The sequence below is a fragment of the Apium graveolens genome, chromosome 1 (genome assembly GCF_009905375.1).
Source record: "Apium graveolens cultivar Ventura chromosome 1, ASM990537v1, whole genome shotgun sequence".
Classification (NCBI taxonomy): domain Eukaryota; kingdom Viridiplantae; phylum Streptophyta; class Magnoliopsida; order Apiales; family Apiaceae; genus Apium; species Apium graveolens.
Window position 1 is genome coordinate 100,615,308 of NC_133647.1, and position 25,650 is coordinate 100,640,957.

At 36.5% G+C, this 25,650-nt stretch overlaps 1 protein-coding gene across 1 annotated transcript; it reads right to left on the reverse strand.

Moving 5' to 3' along the window:
• Positions 1-24,707, reverse strand: LOC141692676 (uncharacterized). Its single transcript, XM_074497626.1, has 2 exons — positions 24,237-24,707; positions 1-411 (listed from the first exon to the last, which is right to left on the reverse strand). The coding sequence occupies exons 1-2, from the start codon at positions 24,705-24,707 to the stop codon at positions 1-3; spliced, it is 882 nt and encodes a 293-aa protein (XP_074353727.1).
• Between the last annotated feature and the right edge of the window lie 943 nt (positions 24,708-25,650).

A 25,650-nucleotide genomic window follows, 5' to 3' on the forward strand; every position in this document is an offset into this window, starting at 1 on the left:
TCAGTCCACTCGATCACACCAACTTAGAGCCTCCTTTACAGCCATAGCTTCTGTCCATTCTGCAGATTTTAGTCCCTTATACACTCGAGTTTGCGCATCTAACAGGTCTCCGTTACAGTCTCGTGCCACCATCCCGATAGTAACCTCCTCCTCGGTCTTAAAAACAGCTGCATCAACTGTCAACTTCGTTGATTTCCTCTGTGGCTTTACCCAAATACAAGCTCCGTCTCCTTCATACACAGGTTGGAGAAGTGCATTTGTCGAACAATTTTGGGATGTTTTCCATTGATAAAGGTGCTGCTTTGCCAATGCTACTACTCTATTAACCGAAGTTGGTTTCTTGTTCCAGACTATACCATTTCTCGCTTTCCAGATCGACCAACACACACAAATTATTTTTGCTTTTCTATCCTGATCAGTTGCACTGAGAGTATTATTTAGCCACTCAGCAAAAGAATTCTGAGTATCTCTGTTGATTACTATAGATAACACTCGCCAGCAACTCGAGCAAACTGACATGTAACCAGACTATGCAATATTGATTCATCATCCGCTGTACACACTGGACAAATGTAATAACTCGAATTTTTGAGACCTTGTAAAACGTTTAATGAATAGTAACCCTGACAGACGGGAAAAACTTTTGAGCCCACACTATATAGTGCATGAGAAAATGAGTTTCAGAATTGATATTACGACTATACGCACCAAATGAGTGTATGTAAACGCTATTAGTTTTCGAAAAAAACGAACTTTGAAAAACGACCGTATTTACAACTTATCGAGGATTACGGGAATCACAATATAATTACGAGATTAAAATCCTACGGATTTATATTCAAGTAGGATAAATAAAAATATAAGGAATAAATACGAAAGGAATTTCATTGCGAACCACTTACGGGTAAGTATTACGGAGAACGTTTAAGTAACCGAGCGAACGCGTAAGCGATTAATTAAACGTAACGCACTAACTAAACCATGGTAAGGAAGTAACCATGGTTACTTCATCAAATAGTGAGCTAACCATAGGATGACCAAGCTAGCTAGCAAATAGTTTGCTAAGAAGCTAACCTTGTAGTTTAGCTTGTAAGCTAGCAAGCTACAAAGATATGTCCATGGATTTGGTGACAAGAATAAACCTAGAATGCTATCCTAGGAAGAATAAAATCAAGTTGCAAAGATATCAAGTCACCTTCCAAGAAGCAACCTAGAAATCATCCAAGAGAAGCAATCAAGTGCTATAAATACCCCCTCCCACCCCCATTTTTTCTTCCATTCGGCTATTTTGAAGAAAAGAAGGAATTGGAATTCAAAACTCCAAGCTCTAGTTCTTGTAAAATCACCCAATTAATTCCCAAGCCTCCTAGCAACTAAACTAAGGTAAGAAAAATCTTTCATCTCTTTTTATCAAGGTTGGATGGGTGAAATAAATTCAAAAAACTCACTAGTGAATAGTGTGAATAGTAACCTCTCTTTGGTTTCTTGATTTTAATGATGGTTTTAGGTTCTAAAAATCATACCAAGCACTTCCAAGCCTCCACCATCCTCAATAATACATCTCAAGCTTTCAAGAAAGGTAAAAATTTTTGGCCTAACTTTATTTAAGGTTCATTTTTAAGATCCATTTAGTAGGTGTTAGTAAACCTAGCTTACTAAGTGTTATTGATGAAATCTTGATGATTAAGTTAAGTAGACTTAAGGTTGGTTGTTGTTGCCTCAAGAACATGATATTCTTGAGAGGAGTTTATGTGTTGATGATGATATGATAATTTTTGGTGGTTGTGTTGATAGTTAAGGCGTAAACGAAACCCCGATCGTAAACATAACTTCGTTAAAACCAACAAACCGTAACTTTAAGTTTCTGCAGAAAGTCCCGAAGTTGTAACTGTAGATTCTTGAAAAATAACCTTTGTTTAGGATAGAAAATGTTATAAGGATCGTTTAGGCGCTTGAATCGCTTGATTCCGATTTACGGATCAAAAGTTATGATTGGTTTAGGAAAAGTGATTTACGCGACAAAAACTGCTACGAATTACGAACTTTGAAAATATAAAGGATAGACTTAAAAGTATTCATAAATCATGAAATTTTTACAAAGAGTAACATATTGAGTTTCCTAAATATTATAAAAATTTCAAGTGAAAATAATAATTTTTTAATTTTATAAAAATATCGGAGCCGAGACCGCGCGAGTAGAACCGTAAGAATCTTTAAGCGGAGCCGACAACGATAATGAGAATGAACTCAAGATACTTAGGAAACTGAAGTGACCATAAAGTGATTATGACTTAAAATAAATGTTAAGGGTAGTATGAGTTGAGAGGGTGTATAATGAGTAGCACATGAGTACGAGTTACCGTAAATTAGGACGGAACCTAACGAAATGAAATATGTTTATGATTATAGATTTCCGAGCGGAACCTAGAGTGTAATAACCCCAATTTTTGGAAAATTTTGAAACACGGATGAATAGTAACTTTTGCTGATGAAGATGATTAAGGAAAATTATCAGACCACGCTATATAGGAGTACTGTTATGGAAATTTTAAGATCATATTAGTACTCCATAAAGTAAATAAGTGTATGTAAAGATCGTCAGAATCCAGATCCGAACACTTTGATTTTTTCCCGAAAATCCACCAGATACCGAAAGAATTGAGTATAAGGTGACAGGATAAAAATGATTTAAATTCAAGGACTTTAAGAGGGGATCATAAAAAGGAATATAAAATATTGAGAAAGGTTTAGGGGAACCCAATTAATAAGATCCCGGATATGATCCCTCAAACGACGAATGAGAACGAAAGTTAAGCGAACCGTAAAACAAATTAGCGACCAAGAGACAAGCTTGTACAAGAAGCCAAGGATTGTGACATCATCAAACCACAAGGAAGAGACATGTGGCAATTGGATGACATAAGAATGATGACCTAAGCATGACAAAAAGAAGTGTGTGTTGGTTGATTGTGAGCCATTCATTTTTTACCATGGTAAATCCTCAAAATTAGCCAAGCCATAAACAAAGAAACAAAACAAAAAAATCATAACACAAACTTGACTTTTCATTTTAAAGAAGCAAGCTCTCGGCCAAAACCAGAGCAGCAACTTCAAACTACCATATCTCCTTCAATACTCATTCAAATAGTATGTTCTATATCTCTTTGGAAAGGTATTGAGATGGTCTACAACTCTTGTTCACAAGTCTCATCCAAATAAGTATGGTAAGACCCTCGTTTTGACTGTTCTTTCAATCTGACTTCTAGAAACTTCAAAACCTAACTTTATGTTCTTGATTTCTTTGGAAAGATCAAGCTTGTAGGAGGTTAGATTAAGGCTCCCTAAGGCTTCCTAGCAACTTAACACCTACCAAGGAAGGTATCAACTTCAAACCCTAGCTTTGATTGTATAATTCCATTAAGTTTTATTGAAGCATTGTTAGTATTAAGGCTTGATCTTTGATTATAAGTAGTTTTAGTGGATTTGTATTGGTTTTGAATATTGGGTCTTTGATTGGTTGGATAAATTAGTAAAACTTGGAGTTGGGGACTGAGTTTGTAGTATGATGGTTGAATATTGTTGTATTGGTGGTTGTGAGTGAATTGATGATAATTTAGAGTGTTAATTAAATTGGAAATCGCGTAAACATAAACGTCATAATTCCCGATTTTCCTTAACTGTTCTGTTCTTAACTTTAGGACCCGTGAACTCACTGAAAGATTCTAACCTTTGCCATTTTTAGATAGCTCATGTTACGAGCTTCATTTTAATATGTGGTTCGCTTGAATCCGATGTACGGTTTAGGAGAAACGACCGTTTTAAGTAACGGCGTTTCGCGAACGAACCATTACCCCTCGCCTTACTTTAAAACCTTGGTTAAGGCCCTTAAATGACTAATTGGAGTATGAAACAATTATGTAAAGTGGGTTAGGCAGTTGGTAGGGGACTCGCGAAAGAATCACCTTAAAACCCTTAATGATTAATTTATTAAAAATGGTGGAGCCGAGGGTACTCGAGCGACTTTATTTCACTTAATGAATATTATTTTGAATATATATAAATAGTTTTCAAAACTATTATTCGAATAAGGTTTATTCGATAACTTTATTTCACTTAATGAATATTATTTTGAATATTCATTCGAGGACTTATGACTCCGCTTATTTTATTTAATGAATATTGTTTTGAATATTCATTCGAGGACTTATGACTCCGCTTATTTTATTAAATAATATTATTTATTTTATTAAAAGAATAATGTTTCGATAATCAAACTTATTTTCGATTATTCAAATAAAGATCGTACTTTCGTATAAGTATATCTTTGGTTATTTATTATTCATTTCAAGTATGAGTTTTAAAACTTCTACTTCAATTATTTTTATAAAAATTATTCTTTATGGGAATATTATTTAAATAATAATATTCAGATATTTTCTAATATATTGGGACTGATTTAATTTATTAAATCAGCATTACTCCAAACATTCTTAAAAATGTTTTCTAGTCTTCAAAATGATTTTTAAAGGTTAGGGCGGATCCCAAAACTCATTTTTATATTTAAGATCCTCCTTTCGAAGGGGATTTAAATACTCGCTCAAAACCTGAGGGATCCGGCTCTGTGGTGTATTTTATATTCGCAACAAGGTTGCTGTTTTGATAAAAGAGTTTTTGATTACTTACCCAACACTCGGGAAGTAAAATTTTTAGAACAAGTTAATCCATTAACAGGCACCGCCTGGAAAAATATCGGTGAGTTTTCCTTTCCAACTAGATACGACTTCTTGGTGGAGCCGTATCAACAAGTTTCTACTTGGGGAAAGGGGGGACAAGCTTTACGTTTCAGAGTCATGGATTTCATCTGAACTAGGAGTGGCGTAAGTGGTCGAGTGACGCCGGCCCAGCCTTATTATATTGGCCCAAATGGCCTGGAAGTTCCGCTAAGACGGTCCATTCCTTAGGAGTCCAGTGTTCGGTTGACAAGTAAATCCGACAGGTTCTCCTCTACATGTAGAAAATGGTGGGGTTGCACTACTGCGACTGATAATCGTAAGTGGTCTTCCTGGCGCGGCAAACTCCCGTAATGAGTTCATCATCCAATTGGATATTGCTGCAACACTACCCAGAGCACTTCGATAGAAAGGCTACGGCTGGGCGATTGTTAAGTGTTGGCAGAGTCGAGTTTTCAAAATGATGTTTTCATCAAATGAAGTATCTCGTAACTTCATTTCATTTTGATGATATTTCAAAGATTAATTCTATACAAGTTTTGTCGTGTAGCTTCATCTATGGGATGAACTAATTATAACTTGAATGGTGGTAGTTCAAGTAGTATTCGGAAAAGATATAAGTATATTGGAGTATCTTGTAACTTCATCTTTTCAACTTATATCTGGTTAATGATTATCTTATGCATGATAAAGATTTTCACAAAAACGCTGAGACAAGGTTAGATATATGAGATCACCTTGCAACGATATTTTTATACAGTTATAAACTGGAACTCTGTGTATATTATACATGGAAGAGGATTTAAAAATTCTGAAAAGTATATATATATATATACTAAATATTTTGCGACTTGGTTGCATTAAGAGATCAAACTTGGTTCATTTCTTCTTGACCAAGACTTTCATGAGTACTATGATGATGCTCATATATTGTTAATTATTATACATATTATTTCGGTGGGCTTGTTACTCACCCTTGCTTTCTTCTTTCATCACACAACATCAGATAGACAAGATGAACAGGACCAAGCTCCCAATTCATGAGCGGATAGGTTACGTTCCGCAGTTTCCTATAGGTGTTGATGTCGTTGTAGCTGAGGTAGGAACTACCAATAGGCTAGGCTTTCAACTTTTGATGTACCAGACTTATGTATCTTTATGAATTGTAATAATGACAAAGAAATGTAAATTTATTCAGAAACCCTTTTAAGGTGTAATGGCATATAATTGTGGAATAAAATGACTCATGTTATTTTTGGATATTCATCTCTGAGACTATAACTTGTGGTGTGTGTGTTTATTGTGGGGTCACAGTACGGAGTAGTTGATTGTTTATTAAGATTGGGTGTTATTAAGGGAAATGGAACTCGTGACAACCCGGATCCCCGACCCCAGATTTGGGGGTGTTACAGAAATGGTATCAGAGCTAAGCGTTATAAACCTCAGAGATGATATGACGTTAAAATAATAAGTTCACTAAGATAATAAGAACTCTTGCCAAGTTCATAGTTGGACTACCTAACATAGTACTGACAGTTAAAACCCTTATGGGAACCCTTATAAATATCGTGATAGAAGCGTAGTTCGTTATCGTATATGGTAGCGGGACTCCGAACCCTGAAGTTGAGGAGCAACAACGCGATGATGTTTTATTACTTATTGGAGATCAGATTATGGACCCGATAGAGCGTCTTAACGAGGGACCGTATGATGTTCATATTGAGGATGTAGCGGTTGAGGATGTTATTCTAGAAGGGATTGTTGTTGAGGAGGATCCCGTGGGGGATCCTGACAAGAATGAATAAAGGACCACTGAGGAATTGATAACCATAGTTAGGGAAACTACCAGAGGTAGGATTGGTCGGTCACTACCGAAGGTTCGTTCAAGTTCGTAAAGATAGTAGCCCCTTTAACGCGGCTTAATCATAAGACTGAGAAGTTCGAATGGACAGAGAAATGCGAGAACAACTTTCAAAAACTGAAGCAAAGATTGGTGACGGCTCCTATGTTGGCGTTTCCGGAAGGAAAAGGAGATTTTGTGATTTGTAGTGACGCTTCGCATAAGGAATTTGGGTGCTTCTTATACAGCACAACAAGGTAATCACGTACGCGTCAAGACAATTAAGGGAATATACAATTCGATATCCCCACCCATGAGCTTGGGCTCGTGGCAATAGTTTTTCCCTAAAGATTGGAGGCACTACTTGTATGGAGAGAAGTGCGAGATTTACACAAGCCATAAGTGCTCAAGTGCATTTTCACGCAGAAAGAGATCAACATATGCCAGAGGAGGCGGTTAGAGCTAATCAAGAATTATGGTTGGGAGATTCTTTATCATTCGGGGAAAGCCAATGTGGTGGCTGATGCCCTTAGTAAAAAGGAGAGACTCAAAACGATAATGTCTTTGGGAGAATTGATAAGAGACTTTGAGAAAATGGAAATAGAAGTGAAGGTAATCGGAGCTGGTACTGAAAAGTTGGTTGAGATTGTAATGCAGCCTAAATTATTGAAAAAGATCATATTGTGCCAAGAAGAAGTGATAAATGAAGGCAGAGAGCCAATGAATAGAGAAGAGATTAATACCGAGAAAGATGATAAGGGAATAATGAGGTATTCCTACAGAATTTGGGCTCCAAACGTTCAAGAGCTTAAGGACGAGATCTTAGATGAAAGCCATAGTTCGAGGAATAAGATTTAGGGCAAACCCTGAATGTGATAGTTAGGGAGGTCACCATCAAGAAAGAAAGAACCCATAATATAATGAAATGAAAAACAAGGATTTTAACGTATAAGATAAACCTGATTATGGGAGAAGGATGAAACATTTCATACTGAAAAAACAGAAGTCGAGCAAGATAAGGAGACCCGAGACGGTACTCCTATACGAAAATTCATGGACCTGTCTAAATAGAACTTATAATTTTATTCCCAACCACCACCTTAAGGAAATAATGCGGTAGGAAATCCTTTCATGACCTTTAAGTCGCTAAGCTCTCAGAGTTCCAAGGAACAGGTTGACCCAATCGAGGCAAGAGCTTGGCTAAATGAAATATAGGAATCATTTGAGATTCTAAATGATTTACGAATCATAAAAGACTGTTTTTGTCACTTACCCTCCTAAGAGAGAGGCCACCCGCTGGTGAAAGGCCAAGAAAGGCACGGAGCCAGAGGTTATGATAAACTGATTAAAGTTCAGTCAATTATTTTCGAGAAAGTAATTCCCAAGGTTATGGAGATAGTGTAAAAGCTTTAGAGCCAGAACAAAGGCGGACGAGTATGATGCATTATGAAGCTAAGTTGTAAAAGTTGTCAAGATTCGTTCTGATGACAAGAATCCCAGAATGACGTGATGTTTGAAGTCAATGAGTAGTGGGTTCATGAAATGATTGTAATAGAAAAGAAAATAAAAAAAAGGAAATTGAAGTGGAAAGGAAAATAAAGACAATCGAGTTTGAGGAATGATAAGGGAGTTGGGTATGAGGAAACCCTAAAGACTCGTAGCAATAGAAATAAAAAAGTATGTAATCGTCATGATGAGGGTGATTCACCATGAGTTAAAGTTGATGGTTGAATGCATAAGAGATACATATAGTTTATCCCCTATAAGTTGGGAGGATTCGAGGAAACCTTGAGATAGTTTGAAGGATAAATAATGAGACGCGGATAGACTGAGGAGACAAGAAAGTAAGAAATTAGTAAAATTGAATGAAGGAAGTGACCTTCAAGAATGTGAAGTGTAAGACCGGGGGCATGATACCCAGAAAGGGAGACGCCAGGTATGAAAGATATCCCAACATTGAGATGTCATCTCAATGTTAAGATAGACAACAAAAGTAAATAAGGATTTATTAAGAAGAAGTTCACGTTGAACACAACCAATATCTTCCAGAATATCCCTGTTGTCATTACCAAATTAGGAACAAAAAGCGGGTAACCATTGTTATCTTTTGAAGGCCATATGGGTTGACCTTAATTTGAATAAGGATACTATTGTGAAATTGGTATAGACTATTGAGGTGGGAATGATTGAATAAGATAATCTATCAAAGATATATGACTTGATTTATCCATGGAAGGATGCAAGTACCTTTTTAAAGGTGGAATTAAGGATATAACTTCAATAACTTAAGATGAACCCTAGGGGAATGCATAAAGGTTGGCATTTCACCCTTAATAGGGACAATATGAGTTTTGACAGTATGAATTGGAAAGGATTAAGGTAACAACAGCCTTTAAGGATCAGTGAAGAAATTTTTCAGAAGTATATAGACAATGGTTCTATTATTAGTAAATGGTATTTTGATATGCCCTGTATCTAGGGAATACATGAGGAACGATTCGAGGATAACCTTAGAGGTTTTACAAGGAGAAAGGTAATATTCAAAGTTCTCAAGAATAGAAATTTTGATGAAGGAAATATGACGTAATTATAATAATGCCAGGTGGGGCACGTGTTGAACCATAAGAAAGTATAGATCGACCCAATGAGGGTTGAGATTGGTGAAAACAAGAAGGACCCAAGATAAGAGACGTCCTAAGTATGATCGAGAGTCAGTCATGGCAATGTTCACATCTAAAGACTAAGGCAATGACTTATGGAAAAATGGTGATTTTTTTTCTCACCAGGACTTAAGAAAAGTATTTTCACATAAGCAGTGATTAAAATGAGGTTGAAAATTTAGTTGGAGGTGGTTAAAATGACAATGATTGTAAGGAAATTTTACTATTAGGAAAGGCCAAAGAGGTGGCCGACACTCTAAGTGTAAGAGAGAAATTATAGGCGCTCGTGCCAGAGGAATACAATGATGATGGTTAAAGCCGTGAAGGTTGTATTATGGTGTAAAAGATTGACATTCCTTCTGATGATTGTGCGATACTCAACCGTAATAGTAGTTTGGTAAAGATTTAATTCATATAATTGCCGTGAGCAGGCTATCTATCTTAGAAGGTCCTATCTTGAGAATAAGCCAGGACCATGTTTCAAAAAGGACTAAACAAACCTTTAAGTTAAGTCTTCTATTGAAGGCATATGATTAATAATGGTATTAACCTGCTATTGTTGCTTTGATTGAAACTCTTCTGCAATTTTATCTGCTTCATGTCATGAATGTACATTAGGATCTGGAGTGTTCTTCATGAATCATGAATGGTGATTATGTTAACTCCTTAAAAGATTTTGATACGCCAGATATGGACTCTGTATGATTAGATATTAAGATTTCGAGGAAAACGAATGACTACAGTAGGTCAGCGATGGACCATAGTAATGCAACAATGATTCTGCGAGTAATGAGCCGATTAAAACCGTAAGAGTTGTATTAGAATGGATGTTGAGATTGAATACCACTAATCGGGTCGTGGTGATGTATAAGTTATCATTGATAGACTAATTAAGTCGATTATCTACCTATGATATAATTATTCCTTCTTATCGATAAAGAGTAGTATTACTATACGAAGAAGGTTACGGAATAACAATGGATTCTAGTAACTATGATGTCTAGAATGAAATCCGAGATTCGATTTTTGCTATCAAGGGAGTTTCAAAGGTGATTGAGTATAAGCTCGAGGAAGAGCATGGGTCCATAGAATGATGGACGGAATAACAAAAATATTTAAGCATGTGAAATGCGATGCGATAATATTGGATATTGATATAGATATATATGTTTTGTTCTCTTGTGACAAACCTCTATAGTTCAGAGGTAGATTCCAAGCCAGATCTTTTGTGGCAGTATTTTTTTTTATATATACAATTCTCTTCAATTCGTTCTTTTCTTTTCATTTTGTATAAGCTGAGAAGAACAACCCTTCCAGAAGGGGAGGTATTGCCGAATGACTATCTATCTGTGTGATAGAAGCCTAGTAGGATACCATCTATTGTTTAATTGCTTATCAAGTACTAAAGGCTGGCCACCTTCTGTACTAACTATGTAACAGAACAAGTGTTCATGATCATAGTGATCTCTCAACAAATTCCTTTACTTCTATATGATTGATCAAACTTTGGAAAATAGAAACAGCTGAAAAAGGAGTAGTAAAGTTATGGTGGTATTCGGAATGGAAACACGTTCATGATACTAAGGTTGACGTGGTTATTAAAAGGTTATAAAACTCTAGCGAGTAAAGGTATATCTAGAATAGTATTCTGTACAGAAGATAGTAACGCTTACGAATCAGAAAAGAAAGAGTATTGAGAAGCAAAAGCTATAATGCTAGAAGCTATGATGAGAGTCTCTGCAATAGACTTGAAAGAATTTAGAATGATCACTTAACGCGGATTGAATTTTCTTACGACAATAGATCATATGTCATTATCGAGATGTCGCCTTATGAGATCCTTGAGGGAAGACAATGTCGATCTCCCTTATGTTAGGATGAAGTTGCAGAGCGCAAGATGCTCGGACCAGCAGTGGTCCAAAGGACCAGGGATAGATCTAATCAGAAGACGGTTGGTAGTAGCCCAAGATGGACATGAGAAGTATGTTGAATTGGCACGAAAGAACTAGGAATAGGAAGTAGGGGACCTAGTGTTGTTATAGGTATTCCCTTGGAAAATATGGATGTGGTTCGGAAAGAAAGGAAAGCTAAGCCCACGAAGTGTTGGACCCTTGGAGATATTAAGATGTATTGGGAAGTTAGCATATGAGCTAGACCTACCCCCGAACCTGTAGCAAGTTCATAACGTGTTCCACGTATCAATGTTAAGGAAGTATAATTTGGATGCCAGACAAATAGGGGCACATGAGCGCATAGGCATGCAACCAGACGTAACCTATATGGAGCAACCAGAAAGGGTTATAGATCGAAAAGGAACAAGTGCTTAGGAGAAGGGTTATCAAACTAGGCAGAGTTTGGTGGTAGAACCACAATGTGGGAAAATTTACTTGAGACTTAGAAAGTGCAATGCTAAGAGAGCATCCCTATTCATTTTCTATCTGATTCCGGGACGGAATCCTTTTAAAGAGGGGAGACTGTAATAACCCCAATTTTTGGAAAATTTTGAAACACAGATGAATAGTAACTTTTGCTGATGATGATGATTAAGGAAAATTATCAGACCACGCTATATAGGAGTACTGTTATGGAAATTCTAAGATCGTATTAGTACTCCATAAAGTAAATAAGTGTATGTAAAGATCGTCAGAATCCAGATCCGAACACTTTGATTTTTTCCCAAAAATCCACCAGATACCGAAAGAATTGAGTATAAGGTGACAGGATAAAAAGGATTTAAATTCAAGGACTTTAAGAGGGGATCGTAAAAGGAATATAAAATATTGAGAAAGGTTTAGGGGAACCCAAGTAATAAGATCCCGGATATGATCCCTCAAACGACGAATGAGAACAAAAGTTAAGCGAACCGTAAAACAAATTAGCGACCAAGAGACAAGCTTGTACAAGAAGCCAAGGATTGTGACATCATCAAACCACAAGGAAGAGACATGTGGCAATTGGATGACATAAGAATGATGACCTAAGCATGACAAAAAGAAGTGTGTTGTTGGTTGATTGTGAGCCATTCATTTTTTACCATGGTAAATCCTCAAAATTAGCCAAGCCATAAACAAAGAAACAAAACAAAAAAATCATAACACAAACTTGACTTTTCATTTTAAAGAAGCAAGCTCTCGGCCAAAACCAGAGCAGCAACTTCAAACTACCATATTTCCTTCAAAACTCACTCAAATAGTATGTTCTATAGCTCTTTGGAAAGGTATTGAGATGGACTACAACTCTTGTTTACAGGTCTCATCCAAATAAGTATGGTAAGACCCTCGTTTTGACAGTTCGTTCAATCTGACTTCTAGAAACTTCAAAACCTAACTTTGTGTTCTTGATTTCTTTGGAAAGATCAAGCTTGTAGGAGGTTAGATTAAGGCTCCCTAAGGCTTCCTAGCAACTTAACACCTACCAAGGAAGGTATCAACTTCAAACCCTAGCTTTGATTTTATGATTCCATTAAGTTTTATTGAAACATTGTTAGTATTAAGGCTTGATCTTTGATTATAAGTAGTTTTGGTGGATTTGTATTGGTTTTGAATATTGGGTCTTTGATTGGTTGGATAAATTGGTAAAACTTGGAGTTGGGGAATGAGTTTGTAGTATGATGGTTTAATATTGTTGTATTGGTGGTTGTGAGTGAATTGATGATAATTTAGAGTGTTAATTAAATTGGAAATCGCGTAAACATAAACGTCATAATGCCCGATTTTCCTTAACTGTTCTGTTCTTAACTTTAGGACCCGTGAACTCACTGAAAGATTCTAACCTTTGCCATTTTTAGATAGCTCATGTTACGAGCTTCGTTTTGATATGTGGTTCGCTTGAATCCGATGTACGGTTTAGGAGAAACGACCGTTTTAAGTAACGGCATTTCGTGAACGAACCATTACCCCTCGCCTTACTTTAAAACCTTGGTTAAGGCCCTTAAATGACTAATTGGAGTATGAAACAATTATGTAAAGTGGGTTAGGCAGTTGGTAGGGGACTCGCGAAAGAATCGCCTTAATGTTAGAAAATGGAAAGTTTGAGGCATATTTTATATATATTCTTGATATGATTTCCGGAAACTAACACTTGGAGGTTGTTCCTTGACATGAGGACTTAAACTTTCATATTTGAATCTAAGATATTTTCTTAGCGGAATCCATGAATATATTGAGACAAAGTTGCTTGTTTGAAATGTGTTATGCGGATTTTGTCCCACATTGGTATTGTAAAAGAAAGATATTGAGTTATATAGCATCTTGTGTTAGTGTTGTTTACAACTACTAGCATAAGTGAAATGCTTGTGTGGCCTAGTGCTAGTGGGAACTCTTATATTTTTCTTTTCTATTACAAGTTTAATTATTTAATTATTAATATAAAATATATTGAGTAAGGATTATTTTAATCATACTCTGAATATATTTTGTAATATTAATATTAATTAATCAGGATATAATATAAATAATAAGAAAAACCCATTTTGTTTACTTTTTCTGTTTTGTTACGTGGTGTACCACATCGAGTAAAATAGAAGAAGAGCAACTTGAGATGCCTATATATTGAGAGGTATACTTGAGATTAAAAAAAACAAGTCTCGGTGCCTACCTCGCAAACATATATGAGTTGCATAGGTTTTTTGGGCAAACTGAGGTGCGAGTCGTCGTTGATCATTGTTGGTTCTATGGCCAAATTGATCTGTTGCTGTTTTATCCTGGAAGCGATATTGCTGCAATCCATCACAGCTTAAATGGGGGGCAATAATCTCTTCAAGAACAGTCAAGTCCTCTTGAAGGGTCTGGCGACTCAGATATTGTGTTCTTCTTCTTATCAGAATTTGGAAAGCGATAAGAGATAAGTTTTCTTTACTTTCTTTGTCAATTACAGTCTTTATAGTTTGTTATTGCCTTCGTGTTTTATTTCGTTAGTTGGTTATTTGCCATGTTCTTGTTATTATATATATAACTGACCATTGCTGCTGTGTAGTTAGAATTATACCCAACAATCTTGAAGAGATTATAGTTATATATAGTTAATTAGCAAGATTGTTAACGAAACTGCAGATGTTCCTAAAATTTTTGAGACTGGTTCTGGTTCTGGTGGTACCACTACCATTGACTGGACCACCTATCGTTTTCCCCATCCAATTGATTTATCGGGTATGCCTAATAAATTCAGTGGTGGAGCTTCCTTTTCTCGTTAGCAGAAAAAATGAAGCTCTGATTAACGGTTAAGGGTCTATGGTTAGTGGTACAGTATGATCCTCCTGGGTTGGATCAAGAGAAAGCTGAATATGTTAAGGTTTATGCTTTATGGGCTGAGAAGGATGGGGTGACTAGGGCAGCCATTTTGGCATCCTTGGAGAACACCTTGTTCGATGTTTATTCATCAGATGCCTATACTGCTAAAGTCTTATGGGATAAGCTGGACCAAACCCATAATATTAATTCTCAATGATTTGAGAAGTATTTTGTGGCTAGGTTTCTTGATTTTAAGCTGGTGGATGGAAAATCCATGACTGAACAGGTTCATGAGTTTGAGATGTTAGTTCATGATTTGGGTGAGTCCGGTATGGTCTTGCTTGAGAAGTTTCGAGTGATGTCTGTGATTGAAAAGCTCCCTAAGTCTTGGGAAGAGTTTGCTCTCTCCCAGAAAAGACAGAAAGGTGAGATCACATGGACTAACTTGATGTTGGACATCTCAGTACAGGAGCAGCACAAGTCCAAATAGGGACATGTGTTGCCTGTGGAACATGGGAGCTCGAAGGTGAATGTAGTAACTGTAAGACAGAAAAGAAAGGTAGTCATTAAGAAGGCTAACACTAAACCTGACAAGAACAAGGCTAAGAAACCAAAGGCGAACAAACCATGTTGGTCTTGTGGACAGGTTGGTCATTGGAGCAAGGACTGTCCAAGTAAGAAAGCTCAGAAAGCTGGAGTGGTAGCTCAAGCAAATACTGTGCTTGGACTTGGAACCACGAATGAGCCAGTAGCTAACATGGTCATTGGTGAGGTTGTTGCCTCTGGAACCGATGACGGGTATGTTACTTACAACCCTGTACTACTTTCCACTTATCTGTCACATAAGTGGTTGATTGATACTGGAGCTAATGTACATATTTGTGCTGATATTAGCTTGTTTGTATCTTATCAACAGAGTCATGGAGTGACAGTGACGATGGGGAATGCTAGTGCTGCACAAGTGCTTGGAATAGGAAACGTGGACCTGAAGCTTGCTTCTGGGCAGATTCTATCTCTCACTAGAGTGTATCATGTTCCCTCTATTCGTAGAAATATTATAAGTGGAAGTTGTTTAGTTAAAAACGGCTTTGAACTTTCTTTGAAGTGTAATAAAGTAGTTATTACTCATACTGGTACATTCTTTGGCAAGGGTTACTTGTCTGATGGTTTATTTTTAATAAATGTTGAACCCGTTTTAGGTGGTTTTATTAATGATAGTGTTGCACCTTCTGTTAATTGTGTAGAATCATCTGATTTGTGGCACTTACGACTTGGTCATTTAAATTTTGGTGCTCTAAAGATTATGATGAATTTAGAGTTGATTCCAAAGTACGCCATTGATAAGAAATCTAAGTGTCAAGTGTGTGTAACTGCTAAACAAACAAGGAAACCTTTTCATAATGTTGTTAGGGATTCAGACTTGTTAGATTTAGTGCACTCAGATATATGTGAATTTGGTGGTGTGTTGACTAAGGATCACTGTAGATATTTTATTATCTTTATAGATGATTGTAGTAGATATTGTTATGTTTATTTGCTTAAGCATAAGAATGAAGCACTAGATAAATTCATTATGTATAAAAATGAAGCTGAAACATAAATTGGCAAAGTACTTAAACGTTTGAGGTCTGATAGAGGTGGTGAGTGTACGAGTACCTTGTTTAATGAATTTTGCGCAAACAATGGTATAGTTCATGAGGTTACTCCACCATACACACCTGAGTCTAATGGGTGGCAGAACGAAAGAACAGAACTTTTAAAGACATGATTAACAGTATGCTAATTAATTATGGGTTGCCTAAGTACATGTGGGGAGAGGCTCTGAATACGGCTTGCCATATTCTGAATAGAGTCCCTCTGAAACATATGGACAAGACACCATATGAATTATGGAGAAAGCGTAGGACAAGTTTGAGTTATCTTCGTGTGTGGGGGTGCCTTGCTAATATGCTTTTCCCTGAACACAAGAGAAAGAAACTGGGTCCGAAAACTGTTGATTGTATCTTTCTGGGCTATCTTGAAACCACAACTGCTATGAGATTTTAGTATTAAAATATGACATAGATGGTATTGTGGCGAATACGATAGTTGAGTTTCGTGATGCAACTTTCTTTGAGGAAGTATTCCCAATGAAGACTACTATATCTTTGGGTAGTTCTGAGGATGATCCCACTCACACATCAAGTTCTATTCCTTATCATGTGGAAAAGATGACAAATGTGGGGGTGGATCCTGATAGTAGCTCTACTCCTAACAAAGTAGAGGAACCTAGAAGGAGTAAGCGTGCAAAGGTAGTCAAGGACTTTGGAAGTGACTTTATCACTTACAATGTCAAGGATGAGCCTTTAACTTTCCGTCAAGCCAAAGATTCTTCAGAGTCAAGGCATTGGAAAGGCGCTGTAAAGAGTGAAATTGACTCAATTGTTTCAAACGGAACATGGGAGTTAGTTGATCTCCCTCCAGGGTGTTCTACTATTGGATGTAAATGGATCTTCAAGAGGAAGCTAAACCCTGATGGCTCAATAAATAAGTACAAGGCTAGGCTAGTTGCTAAGGGCTTTAGGCAAAGGGAAGGCATTGATTATTTTGATACATATTCTCCAGTTGCCCGAATGACAACAATCAGAATGCTTATTGCATTGGCTTCTGTACATGGTCTTATCATCCATCAAATGGATGTAAAGACAGCTTTTCTTCATGGTGACCTTAAAGAAGAGATTTATATGGATCAGCCTGAGGGATTTGTTGCTTCTGTTAATGAGAGGAAAGTATGTAGACTAGTCAAGTCGATCTATGGCCTTAAACAAGCACCTATAGACTGGCATAAAAAGTTTGATGAAACTGTTTTAGACTTCGAATTTTTTAGTTAATGAAAGTGACAAGTGTGTCTACTATAAGGTTAGAGGTAATGATTGTGTGATCGTGTGCTTGTATGTAGATGATATCTTGTTGTTTGGAACCAATATTGAGATTATTAACGAGATAAAGAGTTTCTTGAAGATGCACTTTGAGATGAAGGATATGGGTGAAGCTAGTGTGATTCTTGGGATCAAGTTGACTCAGTCAACTGATGGAATAACTTTGTCACAGTCTCATTATATAGAGAAATCTATACTTGAGAAATATGGTTATTCAAATTATAGAATCGCTAGTACACCATATGATTCAAAAGTTGCCTTAGTCAAGAATAATTCAGGAGTTCCTGTGTCTCAGTTAAGGTATTCTTAGATTATTGGGAGTTTGCAATATCTTGCTAATGTGACTAGGTCAGATATTTCTTATTCTGTGTCTAAGTTGGCTAGATATACAAGCTGTCCAAACAAGACTCATTGGGAGGCACTGGATAGAGTTCTTAGATATCTGAAGGGAACTATTTCCCTTGGCTTGCATTACCGGAGATTTCCGGGGGTACTCGAGGGGTACAGTGATGCAAGTTGGATAGCTAAGAAATCTGGTTCCAATGGAGTGACTGGATATATGTTTACCCTTGTGGGTGGAGCAGTGTCCTGAAAGTCTTCTAGACAGACTTTGATTACCCGGTCTACTTTTGAGGCTGAGTTGTGTGCACTTGATGCCACGGGGACGGAGGCTGAATGGTTACATGGACTCATGAGTATGTTACCTGTAGTAAGCAAGCCGCTTCCTGCCATTTCTGTTCATTGTGATAGCCGTACAACTATCGACAAAGTGAGAAGTGTAAAGTATAATGCTAAAACAAAGAGACACATCCAAGTTAGACTAAAATCTATAAGGGGTCTTGTGTCTGATAGGATTATTGCTATAGAGTTCATAGGAACTCAGGATAATATAGTTGATCCGCTGACAAAAGGGATTGAGCATGCTATAGTCCTTAAGTCGAGGTTGGGGATGAGACTGGTAACCCATCATAATTCATCAACAGCGGGAACCCAATACACCTGAGAGGAGATCCCTCGAAGTGTATTCAATGTGGTAATAACAAGTTGTAAGGATGAATTGGTAGTACCTCTACCATATACATTTAGATACTTATGTATCTGAGTCGATCCCCTATAAAACTTAAGAGGTACTTGAACTGCTAGTTAGCAAGAGTTATTTGAACTCTGAATGGGGTCAAGTCGTTTGACGAGATGATAGCAGTACATCTCTGGAGATGCCCATCTAAGCGAATGTAATTGTGTGGTCGCAATTAGAGGAAAGAGTTATTCCTCGAAACATTCGACGAACAGGATCGAGACATGACCATTAACATCTCAAAGCCGTAGATTGGCACCATAGCCTTTGACTTGTCATCGTCTATGGAGTGTGATTACACCCAACGGATAAAGATTCAAGGTGTAACATTCCATCTGTATCCGGTAGCCATCGAAGTAGAGGACTTAGGAGGGTTCAAACCCGGGAGGGTACCGACTCTGAAAAGCAAGTCATGATAAAATCTGGTATGCAATTTAATTATGGATTTGTGGGGGATTGTTAGAAAATGGAAAGTTTGAGGCATATTTTATATATGTTCTTGATATGATTTCCGGAAACTAACACTTAGAGGCTGTTCCTTGACATGAGGACTTAAACTTTCATATTTGGATCTAAGATATTTTCTTAGTGGAATCCATGAATATATTGAGACAAAGTTGCTTGTTTGAAATGGGTTATGGGGATTTTGTCCCACATTGGTATTGTAAAAGAAAGATATTGAGTTTATATAGCATCTTGTGTTAGTGTTGTTTACAACTACCAGCATAAGTGGAATGCTTGTGTGGCCTAGTGCTAGTGGGAACTCTTGTATTTTTCTTTTCTATTATAAGTTTAATTATTTATATTGAATATTTAATTATTAATATAAAATATACTGATTAAGGATTATTTTAATCATACTCTGAATATATTTTGTAATATTAATATTAATTAATCAGGATATAATATAAATAATAAGGAAAACCCATTTTGTTTACTTTTTCTGTTTTGTTACTTGGTGTACCACATCGAGTAAAATAGAAGAAGAGCAACTTGAGATGCCTATATATTGAGAGGTATACTTGAGATTAAAAAAAACAAGTCTCGGTGCCGACCTCACAAACATATATGAGTTGCATAGGTTTTTTGGGCAAACTGAGGTGCGAGTCGCCGTTGATCATTGTTGGTTCTATGGCCAAATTGATCTGTTGCTATTTTATCCTGGAAGCGATATTGCTGCATTCCATCACAGCTTAAGTGGGGGGCAATAATCTCTTCAAGAACAGTCAAGTCCTCTTGAAGGGTTTGGCGACTCAGCTGTTGTGTTCTTCTTCTTATCAGAATTTGGAAAGCGATAAGAGATAAGTTTTCTTTCTTTCTTTGTCAATTACAGTCTTTATAGTTTGTTATTGCCTTCCTGTTTTATTTCGTTAGTTGGTTATTTGCCATGTTCTTGTTATTATATATATAACTGCCCATTGTTGCTGTGTAGTTAGAATTATACCCAACACTTAAAACCCTTAATGATTAATTTATTAAAAATGGTGGAGCCGAGGGTACTCGAGCGACTTAAGTGAATCGTTAAGTGCAAAAGCGAACGTTAGGGTCTAATTGGTTAAAGTATAGATTCATAAGCGACTTTGGTTTAATTCCAACTTATATGTTGTTTATAGGTTACCAGACTCGTCCCAAGCCTTTTATCACCCTCAGTCGCTCAGGCAAGTTTTCTACCCGTTATACTGTTGTTGTGATGTAAATATATGTATATGCATTATCTTGTGATAAGTGCATGATTGTTATTAGCAAATTTTGCGATATATTAGAGCATGCTGATATGGTATATATGCATGTCTGTTTCGTAATCTTGATATCTAATTGTTGATTCAATTGCTTATAAGTTGCATAATACCTATGCTAGAGATAAGCAGTAGTTGCGTATACCCTTAGTATAGGGGACCCAAAGGTGAACATATTTTCTAAACCGGGAGACGATGTTCCTGAGTATATTATATGTATATATATATATATATATATATATATAAATAGTTTTCAAAACTATTATTCGAATAAGATTTATTCGATAACTTTATTTCACTTAATGCATATTATTTTGAATATTCATTCGAGGACTTATGACTCCGCTTATTTTATTTAATGAATATTGTTTTGAATATTCATTCGAGGACTTATGACTCCACTTATTTTATTAAATAATATTCTTTATTTTATTAAAGAATAATGTTTCGATAATCAAACTTATTTTCGATTATTCAAATAAAGATCGTACTTTCGTATAAGTATATCTTTGGTTATTTATTATTCATTTCAAGTATGAGTTTTAAAACTTCTACTTCAATTATTTTTATAAAAATTATTCTTTATGGGAATATTATTTAAATAATAATATTCAGATATTTTCTAATATATTGGGACTGATTTAATTTATTAAATCAGCATTACTCCAAACATTCTTAAAAATGTTTTCGAGTCTTCAAAATGATTTTTAAAGGTTAGGGCGGATCCCAAAACTCATTTTTATATTTAAGATCCTCTTTTCGAAGGGGATTTAAATACTCGCTCAAAACCTGAGGGATCCGGCTCTGTGGTGTGTTTTATATTCGCAACAAGGTTGCTGTTTTGATAAAAGAGTTTTTGATTACTTACCCAACACTCGGGAAGCAAAATTCTTAGAACAAGTTAATCCATTAACAGGCACCGCCTGGGAAATATCGGTGAGTTTTCCTTTCCAACTAGATACGACTTCTTGGTGGAGCCGTATCAACAAGTTTCTACTTGGGGAAAGGGGGGACAAGCTTTACGTTTCAGAGTCATGGATTTCATCTGAACTAGGAGTGGCGTAAGTGGTCGAGTGACGCCGGCCCAACCTTATTATATTGGCCCAAATGGCCTGGAAGTTCCGCTAAGACGGTCCATTCCTTAGGAGTCCAGTGTTCGGTTGACAAGTAAATCCGACAGGTTCTCCTCTACATGTAGAAAATGGTGGGGTTGTACTACTGCGACTGATCATCGTAAGTGGTCTTCCTGGCGCGGCAAACTCCCGTAATGAGTTCATCATCCAATTGGATATTTCTGCAACACTACCCAGAGCACTTCGATAGAAAGGCTACGGCTGGGCGATTATTAAGTGTTGGCAGGGTCGAGTTTTCAAAATGATGTTTTCATCAAATGAAGTATCTCGTAACTTCATTTCATTTTGATGATATTTCAAAGATTAATTCTATACAAGTTTTGTCGTGTAGCTTCATCTATGGGATGAACTAATTATAACTTGAATGGTGGTAGTTCAAGTAGTATTCGGAAAAGATATAAGTATATTGGAGTATCTTGTAACTTCATCTTTTCAACTTATATCTGGTTAATGATTATCTTATGCATGATAAAGATTTTCACAAAAACGTTGAGACAAGGTTAGATATATGAGATCACCTTGCAACGATATTTTTATACAGTTATAAACTGGAACTCTGTGTATATTATACATGGAAGAGGATTTAAAAATTCTGAAAAGTATATATATATATACTAAATATTTTGTGACTTTGTCGCATTAAGAGATCAAACTTGGTTCATTTCTTCTTGACCAAGACTTTCATGAGTACTATGAGGATGCTCATATATTGTTAATTATTATACATATTATTTCGGTGGGCTTGTTGCTCACCCTTGCTTTCTTCTTTCATCACACAACATCAGATAGACAAGATGAACAGGACCAAGCTCCCAATTCGTGAGCGGATAGGTTACGTTCCGCAGTTTCCTATAGGTGTTGATGTCGCTGTAGCTGAGGTAGGAACTACCAATAGGTTAGGCTTTCAACTTTTGATATACCAGACTTATGTATCTTTATGAATTGTAATAATGGCAAAGAAATGTAAATTTATTCAGAAACCCTTTTAAGGTGTAATGGCATATAATTGTGGAATAAAATGACTCGTGTTATTTTTGGATATTCATCTCTGAGACTATAACTTGTGGTGTGTGTGTTTATTGTGGGGTCACAGTACGGAGTAGTTGATTGATTACTAAGATTGGGTGTTATTAACGGAAATGGAACTCGTGACAATCCGAATCCCCGACCCCGGATTTGGGGGTGTTACATAGAGCATCCTCCACCTCGAGATACCCAGGCAAGTTTACAAATATTATATACGTATTCCTTTATTATAGGAGTAGTATACTTCAACGTTTATTTATTCAAACCCGATTAATCATTATAGATTATTAATTATGTAAACACAAACTAGTTGAGGAATATTATTTAAATAAATCTTTTAGAGAGTAAACTCATTCGTGGTATGATTAACATCAATTATCATTTAATTAATTATAGACTATTATTTAATTAATTATTATTTATTAACGGATTGTTATTGATTTAAAGATCATAGATCCAGATATAAAACATACTTTCTGATTTAGAAGTATTATTCGAATAATTTCAGATCGTCGGTGAATATTATCCCGACTTATTATTATATTGAATATAGTTTCGAGAAGAAACTTTTCCCCTTATTAATTATATGTTGACAACGGTCAACTCACATCCTTAGTACTTCCTCCGAAATTCTCAAAAGTACGTATATACATATATATACACTTATATTTTAAAAAGATAAACTATTTCTATCAACAAGCAAAATGCTTGGGGAACTTCGATGTGGTTCGAGTTCTCGAGATTGATAGAATTCTTTTAAAAGGACAATGGAGGGGTAGACTCTGGTACTATGTGTGCTAGATGGGCTACCAAAGGTACCGCAGGCGAAGGTACTCAGTGTACTCATGAACTTCTCAAGTATGTGCATACCCGAAAATGGGACACGTAGCCCGAATGCGGCCAGGGTGATACCCAAGAGATGACGGTTTCATCCTTTTACTAGTAAAGAAGGTTACTTTCGTAGTACGACTGATCATCGTATGCGGTGGCTCCAGTAAGATGTCCAAACTCTTCCAATTGGAATTGATATGCAATACCGTAACCCAAGCCTAGGTGCTGGGATTACTACTAAGGTATTCGCAGGTTATAAAAAACCCCTTAAAGAATGGTTTTCGTAAGAAGGTTTGTGACACCAAGGAAAACTATTTTCGAATAAAATATATATACAATATATGATGCTATCATACAGTCATTTCCATACTGTACATTATTATGCTGAGCATTATAGCTCACACTTGTTTTCTTAAATTGACACAACACAACAGTGAATCAAGATGCCTGCCATGAGAACCACAGCCAGAAAATGGGTAGGAAATGGCCAGCTGTTCCGTAGATTATTTGGTGCTGTACCTCAGGTAGTCAGAATAAGCTAGATTAGTTTTCAGTTGTTTATAGTTCGTCTTATTTATAAGTATGGTTTATGTAAGATAAGAAATAAGAAATGTATATTTGGCCGGCGGACTATCCTTACCTAAAGTTCACTCCCCGGTAAGACTAATTATATTTGGGTTGTAATAAAATTTCTGTAGTAATGATGGTTCGTTTCCAAGACAATAACCTGTAAGTGTGTGTGTGATAAGTGTGGGGTCGTGAAGCGTGAGTAATTACATATTGTAGTGTGAGTTGTGTGAGTTTAGATGGCGTAGCTTCCGAGACTCCTGACCCCGGGTTTTGGGGCGCCACAACAAGTTTGTTGGACTTGAACGTTCTTCTCTCACAACTGCAACATCGTGGGGAGACATCCACTCAAAGCTCTCCAAACTAGATTAAGAAGTTTTGGAGGAGACTTAGTTTTCCAGAGCAAGCGCCATAATTTCTTACTATTTCCCATATGCCAGTGACCTTTCATAGATAACAGAAGATTATAGGCACTTTTGACAGAATAATTACCTGAACTTTCTTTTCTCCAAAAAACCACATCTCTATTATAGAATCTTCCACATGCGTATTAAAGATGCATTCCTGATCCCTCTCATTGAACATATCTCTTATAACGTCCCCATCACACACCTCTCTATCCAAACAGAACAGAGAGAAAATTTTATGACCCTTCAGACCTTGGTGATTTGTTTCCACAAAAGGGTTTACTTCATCATTCAGCCATGGTTGACCCATAACATTAATATTTTCTCCCGAGGCTATTCTCCATCTGATACCTGTCATAATTAAATCCCTGGCTTCCCAGATACTACGCCATATGAAACTCGGATTATGACCAATTTTAGCATAAAAAAGACTAGCTTCTGGAAAGTAACGAGCTCTGTAAATCTGTGTCACTAGACTATCCGGCACTGTAATCAATCTCCAGGCTTGTTTTCCCAGAATCACTACATTAAAGTCCCGAAAACATCTGAAACCCATACCCCCTGCATCTTTATGTTTACAAAGGCGCTCTCAGCTCATCCAGTGGATTTTATTAGTTTCCATCCTCACGTCACCCTACCAAAACTTTGCCAGACTTCGTTCTATATCCTTGTTTATCTCCTAAGGTAGGAGAAAAACACTCATTGTAAACGTTGGCAGTGCTTGGACCACTGATTTGATTAGCACTTCTTTTCCAGGTTTCAAAAATGATTTATCTCGCCAGCTTCTGATTCTTTCATTCACTTTCTCTTTTAAGAACCATAAGATCACAGACTTGTTTCTGCCCAAAATGTTTGGTAAACTCAAGTATTTGCTTCTACTGTCCGCCTCCTTTATGAATAAAGTAGTACACACATTTTCCCTATTATAGGGAATAACATTTGTACTAAAAAAGATTGAAGATTTGCTAGAATTTACCTTTTTCCCCGAAGTATTCTCATAGATATTTAGCAGTTCTAACACTTTCAGTCCTTCAGATGTATTAGCTTTGCAGAACACATAGTTATCATCAGCAAATAACATATGTGATATAACTGGGGCTTTATGACAAATTTTAATTCCATGAATCCATTGATGCGTCTCATATTTTTTAATCAAAGAAGACAACCCCTCAACGCAGAGAATCAACAAATAAGGCGATAATGGATCCCCTTAACGGATCCCTCTGCTTGGAAAAATAGGCCCCAATTCTTTATCACCATGAACAATAGAATATGAGACTAAAGACACACACTTCAACACCAAATGCACCCACCAACTACTAAACCCCATTTTTAACAAAAATTCCTTTAAAAAGTCCCACTCAATACGATCATACGCCTTACTCATATCGAGTTTTAGGGCCATAAATTCATCCTTCCCTACCTTCTTTTTCTTCAAATAATACATAATCTCGTAAGAAATCATGATATTGTCTGAAATCAACCGCCCCAGAATAAAT